General features: G+C 32.1%; 3 protein-coding genes across 4 annotated transcripts in view; 2 read left to right on the top strand and 1 right to left on the bottom strand.

The window, feature by feature from the left end:
• Window positions 1-217: 217 nt before the first annotated feature.
• LOC135836297 (histone H2B) lies at window positions 218-796 on the top strand. The gene has a single exon (XM_065351039.1). The coding sequence runs from the start codon at window positions 372-374 to the stop codon at window positions 750-752; it is 381 nt and encodes a 126-aa protein (XP_065207111.1). The 5' UTR covers window positions 218-371; the 3' UTR covers window positions 753-796.
• A 1395-nt stretch (window positions 797-2191) lies between these two features.
• Window positions 2192-4066, top strand: LOC135836295 (histone H3). Its single transcript, XM_065351038.1, has one exon. It carries the CDS (start codon window positions 2709-2711, stop codon window positions 3117-3119), a length of 411 nt encoding a protein of 136 aa, XP_065207110.1. The 5' UTR covers window positions 2192-2708; the 3' UTR covers window positions 3120-4066.
• Window positions 4067-4268: 202 nt separating this feature from the next.
• LOC135836283 (nephrin-like) overlaps window positions 4269-18447 on the bottom strand; it is a 204343-nt gene continuing 190164 nt past the window's right edge. The window contains exons 6-14 of one of the 2 annotated variants that reach the window (XM_065351025.1): window positions 16856-17010; window positions 10037-10184; window positions 9528-9658; window positions 8429-8585; window positions 6371-6661; window positions 5969-6283; window positions 5666-5881; window positions 5123-5262; window positions 4269-5046 (exon numbers count right to left, since the gene is read on the bottom strand). In XM_065351025.1, coding sequence (XP_065207097.1) covers window positions 4873-5046; window positions 5123-5262; window positions 5666-5881; window positions 5969-6283; window positions 6371-6661; window positions 8429-8585; window positions 9528-9658; window positions 10037-10184; window positions 16856-17010 — 1727 coding nt within the window. In that variant the 3' untranslated portion in view covers window positions 4269-4872. The remainder of the gene's footprint in view (window positions 5047-5122; window positions 5263-5665; window positions 5882-5968; window positions 6284-6370; window positions 6662-8428; window positions 8586-9527; window positions 9659-10036; window positions 10185-16855; window positions 17011-18447) is intronic. The other variant, XM_065351024.1, reaches the window with a different exon arrangement.

Here is an 18447-nt window from a genome sequence, read left to right as displayed (position 1 = left end):
TGACAGAAATGTGTTCGATACATAAAGCAACACCTAAAGATTATGAAAAATGTTGTTTCAAAAATAAATCAATTTAATTAAGAACTTGAAAGAGCTATTCTCAAATTCAACGCATTCAACTTCGTATAATTATATTTTCAATCATAAGAATTCACGAAAATAATACAACGTTCATGGAGAGCACGCACCATGTAACTAACGTTGTTTTGTAAAACATGAGTTTCAACGAATAGAAACTCAATAAACGAGAAGTCGTTTTTGATTGGTTAATGAAATCACGCACGTTTTGTATAAATACAACGAAATCACTAACGCACCTCATCAGTTCGTTCCAAGTTATTGAAGCAGTACGTGTTCTCTATTGAAGTACAATGGCTCCTCCTGCGAAAAGTTCCGGTAAAGCTATCAAGAAAGCCGGCAAGGCTCAGAAAAACATCAAGAAAGATGACAAGAAAAGAAAACATAAGAAAAGGAAAGAATCTTATGCCATCTACATCTACAAGGTTTTGAAACAAGTTCACCCCGACACCGGTGTTAGTTCGAAAGCCATGAGTATCATGAACAGTTTCGTCAACGACATTTTCGAAAGAATTGCCGCCGAAGCTAGTCGTTTGGCTCATTACAATAAACGTTCCACCATCACCAGTCGGGAAGTTCAAACCGCCGTCCGTTTACTGTTGCCCGGTGAATTAGCTAAGCACGCTGTTTCCGAAGGTACTAAAGCAGTAACGAAATATACCAGCTCGAAGTAAATTCGCCGTCGATTTATTAAAACGGCCCTTCTCAGGGCCACCAATTATAATTTCTTCTCAATTTAAATGTTGATTGTTGATAAACTGAAACTCTTCTGATCATTATGGTTCATTTAAATTTCCCGTTTGCCAATTTCGAAGTTGAAAGACTTTAGCACCGATTCAAACTCGGTACTTCGCAGTTCGCAATTTCAGAGTATATTTTATATTATGTATTTTGGTGTGCAATTGAAATTGACAATTACGATTAAAATTTACAAAAAATAGAAATGAAGCATTGTTGATTGTATGATTGATTGATTGATGAATTATTACACAAGTTAAAGTGATCTCTTTTTATTGACGTGTTACATTTCATCTTCGTATAATGTTAATGTATGTAAATCCAAATTGCTAAAATTATGTAGATTGAATGTGATCGAATCAACATATTTTTACCTTTTAGTTACCAACATAATAGTCATGTTTACCCAAATATGGAGGCGATAAAACTGCAAAATAACAAAATATTTCATCATTATTCATTTTCCAATTTCAAATGGAGTAATGAAATATTGGTGTTATGCTCGTATCAAATTCATATGCTTAACGTTGTTTGTTGATATGGGTACGTGATGTCACTCTTACGTACAAGTCGCTTCTCATTACTCCTTGGTTTGATCTGAAGAATGAATGAAACCCTGAACCTAACGAATTTCTTATTTTAATTTTTCCTAGTTGCAAAAATTCATTATCAAATTTGACAAATACCCACTCAGTACGAAATTACGTACATGAAATAAAAAATGTTGGATAAAACGTCGAAAAAATGAGGAGAAATGAATTTTATTTTGCGTAGAATACGTAGGATAAAAATTTCAAGGTAAGTAATAACTACTTATACATGAATAAAAAGAATCAAAGATCATTGTTCTCAATTTCTTTCAATAAGACTAGTATCGTCAAAATTTTCAAAGTAAAGGGGACCTACATAAATTATTCAATTTTCATACTGGTTCTCAGTGTGTAATATTCTTTCATCGTAGTACATAATGTAGTCTTTTCTAAAAATATTTTTCTCTTGATTAGAGCTAATAATGATATTTAATTTTACCAAAATTCTAAGTACCTTAGTAGAAATGTATTTGTTTTGAAGAAATTTTCATGATTAAATAAAGTAATATTTATAGAAAATTGTAATAATTCAACACTTCAACAGTCGGATCCAACATTCAACCGATGATAATCGTTCACATTAAGATTAATCGTCGTTCGTCGATTAATGGAATATTAAAATATTTCAAAGTTTTATTCGTAAGCTTGAATTTCCGAAATGAATTATAATATAAAATAACATAAAAATAATGTGGATTTGTAGGAAAATTTTCATTTTTAAAATAGAACAAAAATTTCAATATCTAGCGTGGTCCATAAATCTACAAAAAGCTGCAAGGAAAAAAAACGTCGCATAAACTTTGACTATATATACATGGACTACTATCTTCATTGTTGCCGATGAAGCCGAAGTAATAGAGGTACTAGATCGGGAGCATCGGGAATTTTCATGCGCGCGCAGGAATCCCACCCACCCTCGCACCTTCCAATCACGGTGAACCACGGAGCGACGAACACCCTCCTACGTTCCAACAAACGCTACGCTCGTTGCAACGAAATCTCGCGCATGCTCAGAGCCCATGTCCCGATCTAGTACCTCTATTGCTTTGGCTTCACGATTCCCATTCAACAACAATAGGAGATAGCAGTCCATGTATATATAGTCAAAGCGCATAAAACAACGTTATCTAGATGCATCGCCATTGGTTGATTTGTAAACATAAGCCAACCAATCACATTCGTTGATTCCGAACAGCTCTTTCGAAATGTGTATAAATACAGCGGCAAGCCACTCTTGTAACATTATTGTTCACTGTTTGTTCTCACGCTAGTGTTGTGTTCAACGATTACTGTTCAGTCGTCATGGCTCGTACTAAGCAAACTGCTCGTAAATCTACCGGAGGTAAAGCTCCCAGAAAACAACTCGCCACCAAAGCTGCCCGTAAGAGCGCACCAGCCACCGGAGGTGTCAAGAAACCCCACAGATATCGTCCTGGAACTGTCGCTTTAAGAGAAATCCGTCGTTATCAAAAAAGTACCGAATTGCTGATCCGTAAATTACCTTTCCAACGGTTGGTTCGTGAAATTGCTCAAGATTTCAAGACTGATTTACGTTTCCAAAGCTCTGCGGTGATGGCTCTTCAAGAAGCCAGCGAAGCTTACTTAGTTGGTCTTTTTGAAGATACCAACTTGTGCGCCATCCACGCCAAACGTGTCACCATCATGCCTAAAGATATCCAATTGGCAAGAAGAATTCGTGGTGAAAGAGCTTAAGCATTCCATCGCTTGTACAGTCAATAAAACGGCCCTTTTCAGGGCCAACAAACTTATTTCTTCATCAATGTGTTGTAACGATTGTTGTCATTTTGATATTGGTATTGGAAATTCATGTTGCTCTTTGAACAGAGCAATAACCGACCAATGAACATAAGAAATCTACTACTGCTTTCAGGTTAAATTCTGCTTTTGCCTTTTTTTCAACTTCGGCGATCGAAGTTTGAATTTTGAAAATGCGACGAGATATTTTTATTTAGAAATGAATAATTGAACAAAAATGATGAGTGATTCTGATTGAAATATAAATTTTAAAAGTTCAAATCCAATTTCAGTTTTTATTTCTAATTGTTACAGCAAAGCAGCAGTATGAACTGTAAGAATATTACGAGCCTACGAGGATATTTTTTTATCAATATTTCTTGATTGTTGAGATACGAGTAGGTACTTCTCGATAATATGAAATTAATCATTTCGATGTTTTCTCCATTTATAATGCTACGCTACCTTTTGTTAAAAAATTGTATTTTGAGCAGTTTTGATCACGTATTATCGCTGTTTTAAAAGCAAACTCCAATATGTATTAAAATTTTTTGTATTAGATGAATCGTTAAAAATTGAAGCATTCCTCTGATATTGAAAAAACTCATCGAATGAGAAAAAAATAATGAAAAAACTTGAAACATGACCAAAAAAACTGAAATTCGAAATTTCAAATCACCCTGCAATGGATTACTCGTACTTTGATTGGCTATTTAAAAGCCAATTAATATTCTTGATTTTCCTTCGTAAATGAAATCTGAAAGGTCAAAAAAACTGAGAAATTTCAAATTTGAGACTTATTACATTAGCTAAAATAATGGCTGCTGAAACCCAGACAGTTGGCTACTCCATTCTGATCTATTTTAAGCTATGTACTTACGTACGACTATCTTTAATTTTACAGAAACAAGAAACAAATTTCAATTTTCAAATTATTTCACCTTCTTTTTTCGTGGTTTTTCGTTTTTCACTCCCAAGAAATTGAAATTCGAGGACATTCATTGGTTGCTAAACTGCCAATGAGAATCATTCTAAGACACGTAATAAGAAACAGTTTGTGTATATTTTGAGAGATGGCACCACACGTTCAATTATTATTTTGTTATTTATTTCTTAGTTTCCTATTCACAATTCCTAACTTTTGAATTTTTTTTTCACCAATAATCCATGTCACTTTTGGTGCTACCTTTTCTGTGTCAAATTAAGAACATTAAAATTTACAACACACGAGTAAAAACAAAATAAAAAATTTATTAAACACGTTCAATTCATAAAATTCAATTCACAAAAAAAAAGTTTCAAACAAGGGTAACAAAAGCATTAAAATATCAAGAGGAAGAACAAAACAAAGTGGTTTGTAAAATCGTGGTAATTCACTAATAAAATTGTATAGGAAAAAAACAGACAATTCGACTTTTACAAACACAAATAATAATACAATATCCATTTACAATACAATAGTCGATTTTAAAAAAACACAGGTATGACACGATTAAAGATAGTCACATTACAAAAAAAACATCAAATTCATAGTTGTTAAGTACCTATTCGTTTTCACACAAATACAAAACGAGGAAAAAAAAACAAGAATATTGATAGGTATAACAAAATAATCATTTTCGATATAAAAAATATATACGATAATAAATTAAAAAGGAAGATATTAAACATCAGTCAATAAGTATTTCAAATACAGCGAAATTTATTTGAGTTACACAGCACTTTCCTTATGAGGTATAACCGGCGTTTGAGTATATGTATGATAATGTAACGTATTCACTTCATTTGGTACTGCATTCACGATTATTTGAGAATTACATCTGCTAGGAAATTTGGGTTCGACCCACTGTACCACTGAATCGCAGTACGTTGGCTGTAATTCTTGCTGTTGAAAGAGAAAATTTTACAATAAAGACTGAATTTTGATGAAGAAAAATTAAATTAAAAAAATAATAGCGTACCAAAGGCAACGACGAATAATTATAAACAGTATGCGATGGCGTATCTGTATAAACACTATAGGTAGAAAATTCTGCCTGATATGGTTGAGGATGTGAATAACTAGTAGAACTCTGTCTTCTCGAAGAAGTGTTGAAATTTTCTATAAATGAAAAGGAAAAAAAAATAAGAATTAAGTATGAAGTGAAAAAATAGAGAAATCATTATTTGGCAGGCAAATGAATGAACAAAAAAATGATCCTCATTGTATTTTTTTTTTTTTTTTTTTTTTTTTTTTAAGAGAAAAATCAGACACTCTTGTTATTTTTTGTAACATTTTACAAAGCTGGTTCACTATTAGTTCAATTAAAAAAAAAAAAAAAAAAACTTTTCTATCCTTTGTAACATGAGACAAAAGTGGTTACCTATTAGGTAACGTAGTTTTAAAACAACTCTTGCACATTTGCACATTTTCATCCTAATCTCGCCTCTCACATTATCAAAAAGAAGTTCATTCATTTACATGGACTGTTAGGCTTACGAGATGAAAATTTAAAAATAAGAACCTTCTATCTGCGGTATTATATCTGGATTATGATCATCATCTGAATATATAGGAGTGGCAGGTACTTCGGCATGAGCTTTTTTATGCTTCTGTTCCGAATGTTTTCTTCGTAAGCGTATCACACTGATTATTAAAATTATTAGAAAAAATATCAAAAAAATTAACACACTGCACAAGGTGAGTGTCCATAACGAAAAAAATACTCCGTTTTTTAAACCTGCAACAGAAATAATTCCATCTTAAATTAATTAGCTCGAAGTACGCAAACCAGGAATTAAAAATTCAATCAAAATTTATTCTTTACCGACTGTTCGCGTATGTTGTTCAAACATCTCGTATGACGGTTCGATACGTAATTCGACGTAATTAGAACTTCTTCCTTTACCGTTACTCGAGTAAACTTTGATCAAATATTCGATATTATGTTCGATGGCAGTGATAGTGAAATCAGGAGATCTTAAGTTCGTTATATTCCATACGGCCCTATCGGTGCCATTTTTGTGCACTTCGCAAATGAATTCTTGAGGTAGGCCTCCGTCGAATCCGCTTTCGCATGAAATTTGATACGAGCTTTCCGATAATTTCGATAGCGAACAATTATGAGGCGTATCGGGTTTACCTGTTTGAAGTGTTCAATCAATTATTAGAGAATTTTCAACGATAGATAGAATATTATACCTACTTATCCATCATTTTATGTACTTACCAGCCGGAACAATATGAAATACGCAGGGTTTCGATTGGATGCCTAATTCGTTCTTGGCCCAGCAAAGTAAAGTACCGTAGTCTAATTCCGTTTTTGGTTGATAGGTAGCAATGCTGTGCATTTTTGAAGCAACAAATGTGTGTATGTCTCTCGTCTGAATCACCGAATTGTTGAATTTCCAAATGAAAGAACTCGCCACCGGATTAGAGTCTACTTGGCAGGTTACTTCTATTTTTTCGTGTCTGATTGCACCGTGAACTAATTGTTGACTCGCGCTGCATATTGGTTCATCTGCGAGAAATTTTCAAGTTTATATTATTAATCAAGGTAAAATTTCATTAGGTCAGCGACATGCAGGTGTCTAGTTTGAAATTGAAAACGCTGACTAGCTTCTGATTGTTGGAAATGAAATGAATACGAATTTTGGTTTTAGGGCTGGCAAAAATTCAAAGATCAAACATGGATCCAAATCGATCCAGATTTTTAAAAAAAAAATTATTGAAAAAGGTCATATTGGAGCTACTGCTACAATAATTAAATTGAATTAAAATTGAATAAAATCAGATTTGATCTGATCTGAACACACCCATCATTTGATCTATTTGGATCGAGTCCAAGTCCAATACGATCCAAAGTCCAAAAAACGTACTTACATATATTTTTTAAAATTAAAATTTTATATTTTTAAATTATTACCTATCTAACATAGTACTTGCCATGGCGCCATTTTTGGAATTAAACCGAGCCTTATATAAATGTCATTTTTAGGCAGTTTTTACGAAATTTCATTCTATTACATAAATATTGAAATTCCATCAACTTTTGGGTATTTTCAATACTTAAACAGAGGAAGAATTCCAACGAGCACAACAATTTTGAATCAAACAATGCGAAATGGAATAAAAAGGATCCCAAAATACACCATCAGCAAACATTTCAAGTGCTGAAATTCATTTTTCAAATTTTTGTCGAATTTTTGAAAATTTAAATATAATTTATTTCACAAGAAAAAAATCATTATTCAATCGAATTGACAATATTTGATTTGTACTCAATTTTCGAAACTTCCAAGTCGATTGATGACCTGCAGCGGTTTTTTATATTCTCCAGTTTTCAAAAAAAAAAAAAAAGAAAGAAAGAAAAAGGACAAGTTGTCAAGTTATTGGGTGAAAATGAAATTCAGCATTTTTTTTTTTTTTTTTTTTTTTGAAATCTGGAGAATTTGATAATTTGCTGAAGGCTACAGAACGATTCGAAACCATCACCAATTTCGACTCAGGAAGTCGAAAATATGGCACAAACAGAATTTCAGCTTAGTTTACGTCGATTTTGATCAAATTTATTTTTTTCATATAAAATGAACCTTTAAATTTTAAAAAATCCGCCAAAAAATCGAAAAATTGATTTCAGCACCTAAAATTTTTACTGATAGTGTATTTGTAGTCCACTTTCGGTTCCTTTTCATCTTTTTCTCAAATAATGGTTTTCGTTTATTTTTTATTAAAGTTTAGATAATTAAAAAAACATAACAAAAAAAACATTTTGATTCTGTAAGTACCTGAAGGGAAAAAAATGAAAGTAATAAATTTCCAAAGTTTATTCATTTTGAATTTTCTCTCAATTTTTTCTTCTAAATTACTCATCATGTTATTTGACACCATATTAAGCATTCAGTTTGGTAGCCAAACTGCTAAGAGAGATAATATACGGTTGGAAATGCTCCGTTTCAAATTTTTCCACATCAGTTCTTTGCAAAGGCTGAAATTCACAAATACAAATTTCCCCAGCTTTATATATCTACTCTACGGAGTTCTTTAGAAAAGAGTAAACTGCGTACAAATATTTAATTTAATTTTTCTTTTTTTAAAGGGGAGGGGGGTGGGTTCGTGGAAAAATGAAAAATTATTGACTAAGCTTACTTACGAGCAAATTTTCAAAAATAACGAGGCAAAGGGGATAAATATAAGCAAGGCATATCTACTCGTCTAAACTTGAAATAAAATTGATCCATTTTATTGGGCATACTCGTAGAATGGTAGGAATTAGCATTTTACTCACATTTAACATCTAAATAAAACGGATCACTTTGATTTTCTCCTTCTTCATTGGAAGCGATACAGGAATAATTACCGGCTGATTTTCTCGTAATTTTTTGTAGAACAAGCGTCTGATTACTTATGATTATTCGAGCTGAATTTTGTACTAGGATTCCGCCCTGAAAAATAGTATTCCACACAATGAGCACAAATAATACATAACATCAAACTGATTTACGTATTTTCATATAGATAGGTACCTATGAGATGTACATAGTATACCTATATTTACTAAGTTAGGTATACCACATGAACTATAAGTAGGTATATTATAGTAGTAATACAATAAAGCTCCATACACTTATTATTAACAATATATGTGGAATTGTGCACAGCATAGTTATAGGTAGGTACTATAGAATAGGTAAGTAGGTATAACATATTGTGCTAATAATGACTATACAAGTATACATATAGCGTGGGATATATTGAACAGATTCATTACGGTTAATATTTTTGTTAATTAATCAAGTTCACCCAATACACGAGCGTTTAATTAATTCATCGCCATGTTTGCGTCTCGTATAAAATTTATAAATCAACAAGCGCAAACCAGAAATTGCTTTGTAATAATCGAACGCCAGATACTCTTGAATAAACGTTAATTAAAAATGCGGGCAACGAGTCACAAATACCAGTACTATCGAGACGAATTTAATTTTGTTAATTCTTATCAATACCTCAGGATCATGTACGATAGACAAAGGCTACGATATTCAAGAAGACGTACAGGTAGGTACCTATACACTTCTTTATTTTTGTCAGCAAACATCAGAAATAAATTAAAAATCAAATTTCACCCAACAATGATCAAATTTTTGTATTTTTCGAGTCTCACATTCAAATTATAAATAAGTTTAACTTTATTGTTAAAATTCTGAAAAATCAAATTCAGCACTCGGAATTTGCATTATAGTGCAGGTACATATTTTTAAACGTCTTCAAAAATAATGAATTCGTAACAATTTTTTTCATTCCTCCTTCCTTCTCTGACCAAAAAATTAAGACCTGCAACTCGAAAAACAAAAAAAAGATGTGATATTAAGAAAGAACTTACTTACGTTATGAGTCCAATATACTTTTTTCGCTGGCGGATTAGCGTCAATAATACAATCGAAATACACATCCGACCCTTCCTTGATTCCGGCTTTATCTAAATTACGACCCAATTCCAATCTGGTCACAGGAGCATCTGTGTACAATACAATCAAACACGAGAGAATTAATTTCCACATGTACCTTACCTACAGGATGCACATAGGTATAAGTAAATGCATCACGTAATAGATTTAATTTTTATCCTAGAAAAGAATGCGATGCACATGATGCGATCTGTCATTATATTGGCGAAATATGTGAGGAATTTTATTAGGTGCACCTTTATTACCTACCATACACATATTGATTAATGATTTCTTCTTCATACCCCTTTAATACGAACACCTATCTATACTCGACTCGAGTTCGAATAATAATAAACCCGAGTTATTTTCAATTTTCGTCCAAAATTATGATGTTCGGAAATTTATTACAGCGTGTTAATGCTAGGTAGGTACTACGATGCACTTACATTGAATGTTCAAATGCCACGAATCGATTAACGTACTGCCGGCAATGTTGCTATTTGTCACTTTACAAGTGAGCTTTGATTTATGGTGTTGAACTTTCGGCTGAAACGTCAAGATGCTGGTGGTGAAGTTTTGATCCGATCTTGTAGTCTGTGAAAAATAAAGTTACAAAATGTGGATTATTACTTGGAAACTCACTACGTAATACATCAACAATTTATTTGTTTCAAATAGGAAGAAAATATTGAAAATTTGTTTTTTAAATACCTACCTAACAACGTGGAAAAGGGAACTTAATTGATGGGTAGTCATAATAATTACTTGAAAAAAAAACGTTAGATGGACAAGTTGCCTACTTTTAAAATTGAAGGGGTAACCGAGCTTTGAAAAAAAAACTAGAAAAACGTACATATTTTTGACCATGGAAATGGGTAGTATTCTGGAAAATGAGCAGATTTGTCATTATGAATTTTTGCCTAACTTTGAAATTGAAGGGACTTTCATTTTTTTTGATTGAAAAAAAAAACGTATTTTTGACCATGGAAATGGGTAATAGGTACCTAGACCTACTTTAGAAAATAAACAAATTTAGATGATTTTTTTTAAACTTTAAAATTGAAGGGGCTAAAAATATTTTAAAAGGAAAAAATTGATAAAAACGCGTACATATTTTTGATCATGGAAATGGGTTCTACTACAAATTTTGTCATTATGAATTCTTGCCCAACTTTGAAAGTTTGAAATTAAAAGAGCTAAACATATTTCAAAAGAATGAAATTTCTTTTGCAATATTTTTAGCACATTCAATTTAAGAGATGGACAAAAATTATTCATAATGACAAAATTTGTTTATTTTCTGAAGTAGGTACTATCTACTCCCATGGCCAAAAATACGTTTTTCTGGATTTGTTTTCAAAGCTCGATGGCCCCTTAAATTTTACAGGTAGGCAACTTGTCTATCTAACGTTTTTTTTCAAGTCGCTCCCTGTTATATCCAAATGTAAAAATTTGAGTTTGACATCCACTCATAGATAATTGTACTTTGGACACCCGCAAGATGTAGAGGTACCCTACTTGATTGACAGAAAATTTTTCGGACTGAACAAAAAATACCGAAAAAATTATACCAAATTTTCAGTTATTGAATTTCCTTTTTTTTTTTTTTTTGGCAATTAAGTACTAGATAGCGAGTTTTTAAAGTTTCAATTCGGTCCATATTTGGCCCATTTTCATGAAAAAATTACAAATTCAATAAAATTGAGCATGACGAACGCTGAAATTTAGTTGACATACATTTTTCGATCTTCCGAATCGATTGATGGTAGTTTTGAGGTGTTCTGGAGCCTCCAGAAAATTTAAATTCCATAAAAAGAGTTTAATTTTTAAAAAATTCTTGAATAAAATAATATTATTGGTCGTGTTTAATGATTTAAATCCTCATCAATATCAATGTACCTAATATAATTAATAAGGTAAACCCGGGTGAGATGCCGCACCGGGAGAGATGCCGCACCTTCAATTTTGGTATGTTGGCAACACTGATTCGAAAATCCAACCGTGTAGAAACATACCTTATACCCAACTACCTTACATGCAACAAAAATATTTCGCCGACCTAACATATTTTGGTCTGTGGAAATCCTTGAAGTTGAAAAGTGATGAAATTTTTTGAAGAATCAATTTTCATGATTTTTAAAACAAAAATTTTCGTTCAAAATACATTCTGAAATTGGTTTTCAAATAGTCCAATGGAAAGTACATTTAATATAGATTAATTTGAGCTATACAACTTTTTCAATATCAAATGATTTGTGAGATCAATTTACGAAAAAAGAAAAAGTCTCAAAATGGGAGAGATGCCGCACATGTGTGCAGGGAGAGATGGCCTATGAAAATTTCATAGTTATAATAATGCTTTTCATTTTTTTAATGGAATTTTTTAAATTTAAGCTCACAAGACACATCCAACACAGAAGACTACTTCTGTGACTTCTGCTCATCTCAAATTTCAAAAAAAAATTTTCAATACATTTTCAATTATTTACATGCAAAATCCCATAAGCCATCTCACCCATACACATGGGAGAGATGGCCAAAAAAAAAAATTTTTATTTTTCAAAAAAATCGAAAAATTATTGACCAAAAAAAAAATTGTTCAGGGCCACAGGTACAGAACCTGTACGTAGTACTTTTCACGAAGTATCAAATTTTTTGAGTCATTTTTGCCGAATTTATGACAATTCTAAGAATGGTGCGTCATCTCACCCGGGTTTACCTTATTGCCTATTTAAAAAAAAAAAAAACATTGAAAAAAAGTAAACAAATTAATAAAGAAGTATCAATGATTCATTTTTTGACCATGCGATCATAATTTCAAACTAGACAGCTAAGCAAAGCTTAGCTGCAAAGTGTGCGTAGCTAGCTGCCTTTTCTACAGCTATAACCGTTATTACATCTAGGTAGTGCATAAGTGAATCAACCATGTCACAGTGATGAGAATTTTTGAAACTCTCACTGCTTCAAAATAATAATTGTTTTTCAGTGTTTTCATATTTTCCAAATTACAATAGGTATTTCAGAATAATTTATAAGCTTGTACCTATTGCTTCTAAACTAAGAAATTTCTAGTTGTTTTTCATAGTGTTTAAAAATTTACAAAATTTCAAATCAATTTCCCGAATTCCCCATCGCAACAATTTCATAAAGTTTTCAATAAATTTTCAGAATTTTGCATTGCTGCTGAGTTAGGAAATTTGCAACCAATTTTTAGAATTTACATTGCCTCTAAATAGTCAAATTTTGAATAATTTTTCAGAATTCTTATTGTCTTTAAATTAAAAAATTTCAAATTCAATTTTCAAGTTCATATTGTCCACAAATTATAAAACGTTTACTCAATTTTTGGAATTCACATTGCCTCCAATTTTTCAGAATTCTCATCTTCTTCATAAATATTACAATACTTATTTCATATAATTTTCAAGTTCACATTATCTGCAACTTACAGAACTTTTAATCAATTTTTGTAATTCTCAGCGTCTCTAAATACAAATTTTCATATTATTTTTTTTAGAATTTCTATTGTCTTCAAATTTATAAATTTTCAAACCAATTTTCAGAACTTGCTTTTTATTCTAAATTAAGAATTAAATCTTATAAAATATGTTAAGAATTTGCATTGCCTCTAAATTACACAAAAAAAATATGGGTAATTTTTACAAAAAAATTTAACTAAATACTGGTATTTAGCACAATTAAGTACCAGATCCCATTCAATAATTTTTACTGTAATCGTATAGTAAAAATTATCATTTTAATAAATTTTGCTATAGGTACCAATAGTAAAAATCATTTTGTTTTAATAATTTTTACTAAATCATGATAATAAAAATTACATGTTTCAATTGTACAAAAATTAGTTTAATTACTCATTTTGAAGTAATTTTTAAATTATAAGTAAAAAGTTAAAAATTATGCATATCAAGGTAATTCTTACTATACTTATGGCTATAGGTAGACAAAAAATTAATGAAATGAATTTTTAGTTAGCAAATATATCATAATTCATAACTCAATTTCAGCATTTTTTTACCCCATTATCATGTACCTACTGCATAGGTAACTCCAAAGCATTTACCTATCCAATTTTCCTACGAAAAATCTGTCACCTACCTACTTACCTCACGGGGATTCGAACCTGGGTCCCTAAATTTCCTATTCCTACCTACATGCCCTAACCACTCAGCCAACAATTGCCTAGGAGGGTTGGGGCATTAAAATAATATATTTGTTTGGTAAACGCCCCACCAAACCACTCCCACTTGGAATTTACAGCTAACAGACCGAGGGTGTAACAGGGTACAATGAAACACAGCTGGTGATGGAATAGACTGGGGGTATAGCAGGGTACAATGAGCGGCAGGTGTTCTACAAGTCCCCTTTTCCCTTTTTTAGGATTTAATGCATTAAAATAATGAACTAAAATTGCAATTACTCAGCAATTACCCATCCGAATTGAATGAAAATAAATCTATACCCTCCGCCTTAATGATTCTCAAATGGTGTCCAATAGGTACGAAAAACGGTTGGATAGCTTAAGAGAACATTCATTGCAATTGAAATTTCAATTTCTCAAAGCGAAACCAATAGTGTGCTACGCACACTAAAAACCGTTCGCGAGGCTGAAAAAAAAAGGGTTGAACTAGGTACATATTTAAAAAAAAATTAATGAAAACTGGTGTTGTTTAACTAAGAGCACTAACTCAAGCGAAAGCTTTGAAGATGTTTTTCTCAAAATCATATCAACTGTTTTACCAACGCTTCTATTCCAGACACCCTTTCATTTTTCGATTCTTTCACTAAAATAAAAATTGTTTCTCCATAGGGTGACATTTTAGGATAGCTTGGATCCATTTTATTCAGGGTTGTTGCGGATCACGGATCACAAATCATTGAGAAATTTGTGATCCGAATCACGGATCAAAGATCTCCTAGGAAATTGTGATCCGGATCATGTTTCACGGATCATTTCAAGGAATTTGTACTATAAGGTACTAAATTGTTTTTTCAAATTAAAGATTGAACAAAAATGTGAAAAAACGAAATAGTCTCCATTTTATTTTCAAAAAATTGCAATAACACATTATACAGGGGTGGGGAAAAATCAGCCTCAGCTGGTAAATTTGCAGAAATTGAAATTTTCATATTTCAAAAAGTTTTAGTTTTTTGTCAATAAATCAAAAACTAAGCGTCCTAGAGAAAAACTTATGACATTACGGCGGTTGGAAATTCAATTCTCTACAATTTTGGTCAGGTGTAATTATGTATTTCGTAGGACACTTCCTTTCACCTCCAGATCGACTTTTATGAAACTCAAGTTGCAAATTTTAAAAAAAATAATTTCAAGAAGTCTTAGTTTTTTGTCAATAAATCAAAAACTAATCATTCTCGAGAAAAACTAATGACATTACGTCAATCGTAAATTTAATTCTCTACAATTTTGGTCGTGTGTAATTTTTTCATTGGACGCTTTCTTTCGCCTCCAGATCAATTTTTATCAAAAGTTCATTTCAAAAATTTTTGGTTTTTTGCCAAAAATCAAAAACCAAGCATCATAGAAAAAAGTTTATAACATTCTCCATTAATTTTTAATAAAATCGAATTTTCAAAGCAAAAACATGCAGCAATGCAGCATTACTGGTGAAAAAAATGATCCGTAAAAAAATGATCTGCGGAAAATTTTGAATCGGATCATTTTGTAGATCACGAATCGTTGTGGTACATATAATGATCCGGATCACGGATCACGATTCCTACTGCAGAAAATGATCCGGATCACGGATACAGATCACTCAAATGTGATCCGGACCACAACGACCCTGATTTTATTAAACTAGACACTTTTGTCTTTCATTTAAGCCATCCATCGATGAGCAAAAATACTGAATTAGGTGAAGAGTAATTAGACAAAAAACTAATATGGTCCATTTTACTAGGTACCACTTAAGTTACTCTATCTAATATGTTGTTTCACATTTGAAGAATTGTGAATTTTCGAAAGCTTTTGTTCTCACTTTACTCGCGCTAATTCAAATTTTACCACACAAATTTTCAAAAATTTTCAAGACTAGAAAAATCAACTCGAGAAATTCCAAAAACACAACCATCCTTACAGAAAAATTCAAATTTTTTGCACAAAAGCATTATTTTTGGAATTTTAAAATTATGTTTAAAAAGTTAGTTTTTAGCCTAAATTACAAAAATTACCTTCATTTTTTTTCAATCAAAATTTGAAATTTTCCCGTTACTTTCTCACTTTTTATTTGATATTTTTGTTTTCAACTCCGCCTTTCAAACTTTGTTCGAACCATTTCTGTCAAATTAATGAAGAAACTCTCGGGAGGAAGTGAAAAGTTGTGGTAAAAAGGTGAGAAACTCTGCTGAAAAAAATAGAGAAAATTCAAGTCTAACCCCCCCCCCCATCAGCCTGAAAATTTTTTTCTTTTCACCTAAATGTACCTTTCTTGCAAATTATGAAACCATGAAAAATCAATGCCTGATTTTTCTACATCAAATGAACGTACGAGTAGGTACCTAGGTATCTTCTTGGAGGAGAAGGAACCAGTTGCGTAAAAATTATTTATATGCTTGTATGTCTTACTTTTGTTGTTTTTTTTAACAATAATTTTTTCAGATTTTCTTCCCCCAAAAAGAATTATTCACCTATACGTAAATAATGTCAGTAAATTGGCACATTTTCAAACTATATCTGCAAGAGAAAAATAGCTACAAATAGTGCGAACGATACTTAACAATATTAATGCTTGCAAGTACAGGTTTAGGAACCTACGTACAAAGAGAGGGGAAAATGGGAATTTCCACTAGGTATACTAAAATTTTCTCAGAATAACTAACGTTGCTTCGTCGGTAGGTACACATCGCTCGCTGATAATTATAATTTAATAGGTAAAAAGTGCGTCTTTTTTTTTTCTTTTTTTTCCCTCAAAATTTCAACATGCTTGAAGTGAGACTGGTAATAACAGTCAAATTAAAATGATTGGTATACCCCGAAGGATACGTCGTCGTCGTCGGTAACAACAAATAATGCGCCACAAAGTAACAATAATAACGAATTTTTTTTCATCTTTTTTCGCACGCCAGTTAACACTTTTCATTCAAGTTTCTCATATTGAGGCGTCTTCACGGCGTCGCGTCGGTTGGTCTTACAATCGAGATAATTAAAATAGTAAATTTGCATACATTAATGTACGTGTATCATAGGTGTACGTGTGTACTGTGTAGGTATGCGCAGGTATACCTACCGTTACGACAAACGAAGGATTTATTTTGGTGCCTTTCAACCACCATGTCACGTTAGCCGGAGGTCTCGAGCCGAACGTTTCGCACATTATTTTATATTCTCGTCCTACACTGAATATTTCGTTGTTTCCGATTAATCGAACTGATAGCGGTTTCACTGTAACAAATAAATTACCATAATTTAATAAACTTACACGTATCTATAGCAGATATACAGGGTGTTCCATAAAAAATGTTCGTTACTACTACAGATTTTTAAAAAATATATGAAGGTCTCTCCTCAAGACTCCTCAAGAATGGTCTCCTTTCTCAAGCAACATAAAAGCAACTCATCTTGAATTCGTGAATGGATGTTTGCCTCACCCCTTCAACTATTGAAATAGGCAAACATTCATACATTTGATGATAAAAAGTTGCATAAGTTACTAAAGAGAGATGGGACACCCTGTACCAATATAGGTAATTAATGGAGCTGAACATGAGAACTACCTCAACTTGTATCTAAATTTGAAGAATGCCAAACGTTCGATGAGACACCCTGTACTATTTTCATCAACTAAAATCTAACTACCTACACTGTACACACGCCTTAGGGTGAGTAAATGCTGAACCTGGCTGACTAAAACGCAACGTGATATTGTATACCTATACGATGCACAGCACAGGTCAATATTTCTTCGTTTTTGCACGCGGTTGCACGTTATAGTACAGTTAACTTACATTACAGTAGTATACTATATATATACGAGTAAACTGCATAATTATTTGCTACCCCTTGTCATATTTCTACCAGTAACAACGTCAAGCCACACGCCGTAAATTAATCATGAAAAATAAAACTACACCAACGCGCTCGTTCTTACTACTTATTTATTTCACCGCTAATATAGCTTTTAATTTCTAGTAACCGTATACGTATACACGTGGAAGGTTTTTTTTCCTCACTAATTTACACGTAAGTGTATTAAAGTACCTGTACCTGAATGTTAATCACCTCGCAAACGCGAAAATACACAGGTACCTATACAAGTAGACCTACTAATTGAACGACGTGTACGCGTAGACACTAAAAAATATAGAACAGGGTGTGAAGAATTAAAAAAAAAAAAAAGGCGAAGAAACAAGCTGCTTTTAATAACTCACTTAATCAAGCGCAAAAACGACGCTAACATCGCGCAATGTTTGGGAATATCATATAAGAAATTCTTATATAAAATGACATTTTTAATCTTCTTTTACCAGTAATGTATCATCTAATACGTTTTTCGTAATGGCCACCAGTAGCCTAGCATTTATACATACACAGTCCAGCTAACTATAAATCTCACTCCATTTTCAACGAGTGTACAAAGTGTTGGATAAGAATGGCAGTAAAGGTCGTTAGTGCTAAGCTGCTTGTGTTTTGATGTATGGTTTTACACTATAGCTTCTATATTCTTTTAATTTAAACCTATCAGGGGGTGGATAAATGAAACGATAAATATACAACACGAGTGCCATATTATTTCGCACTCGTGTAGATATGTAGGTGTAGGTGGATAGGTACTATACTAGGTGTGATATAACGAGAGAGGTGTACAACACCTACGATATT

This window comes from Planococcus citri, chromosome 2 (genome assembly GCF_950023065.1).
Source record: "Planococcus citri chromosome 2, ihPlaCitr1.1, whole genome shotgun sequence".
In the NCBI taxonomy this organism is placed as follows: domain Eukaryota; kingdom Metazoa; phylum Arthropoda; class Insecta; order Hemiptera; family Pseudococcidae; genus Planococcus; species Planococcus citri.
This window is presented reverse-complemented; position numbering and strand designations above follow the sequence as displayed.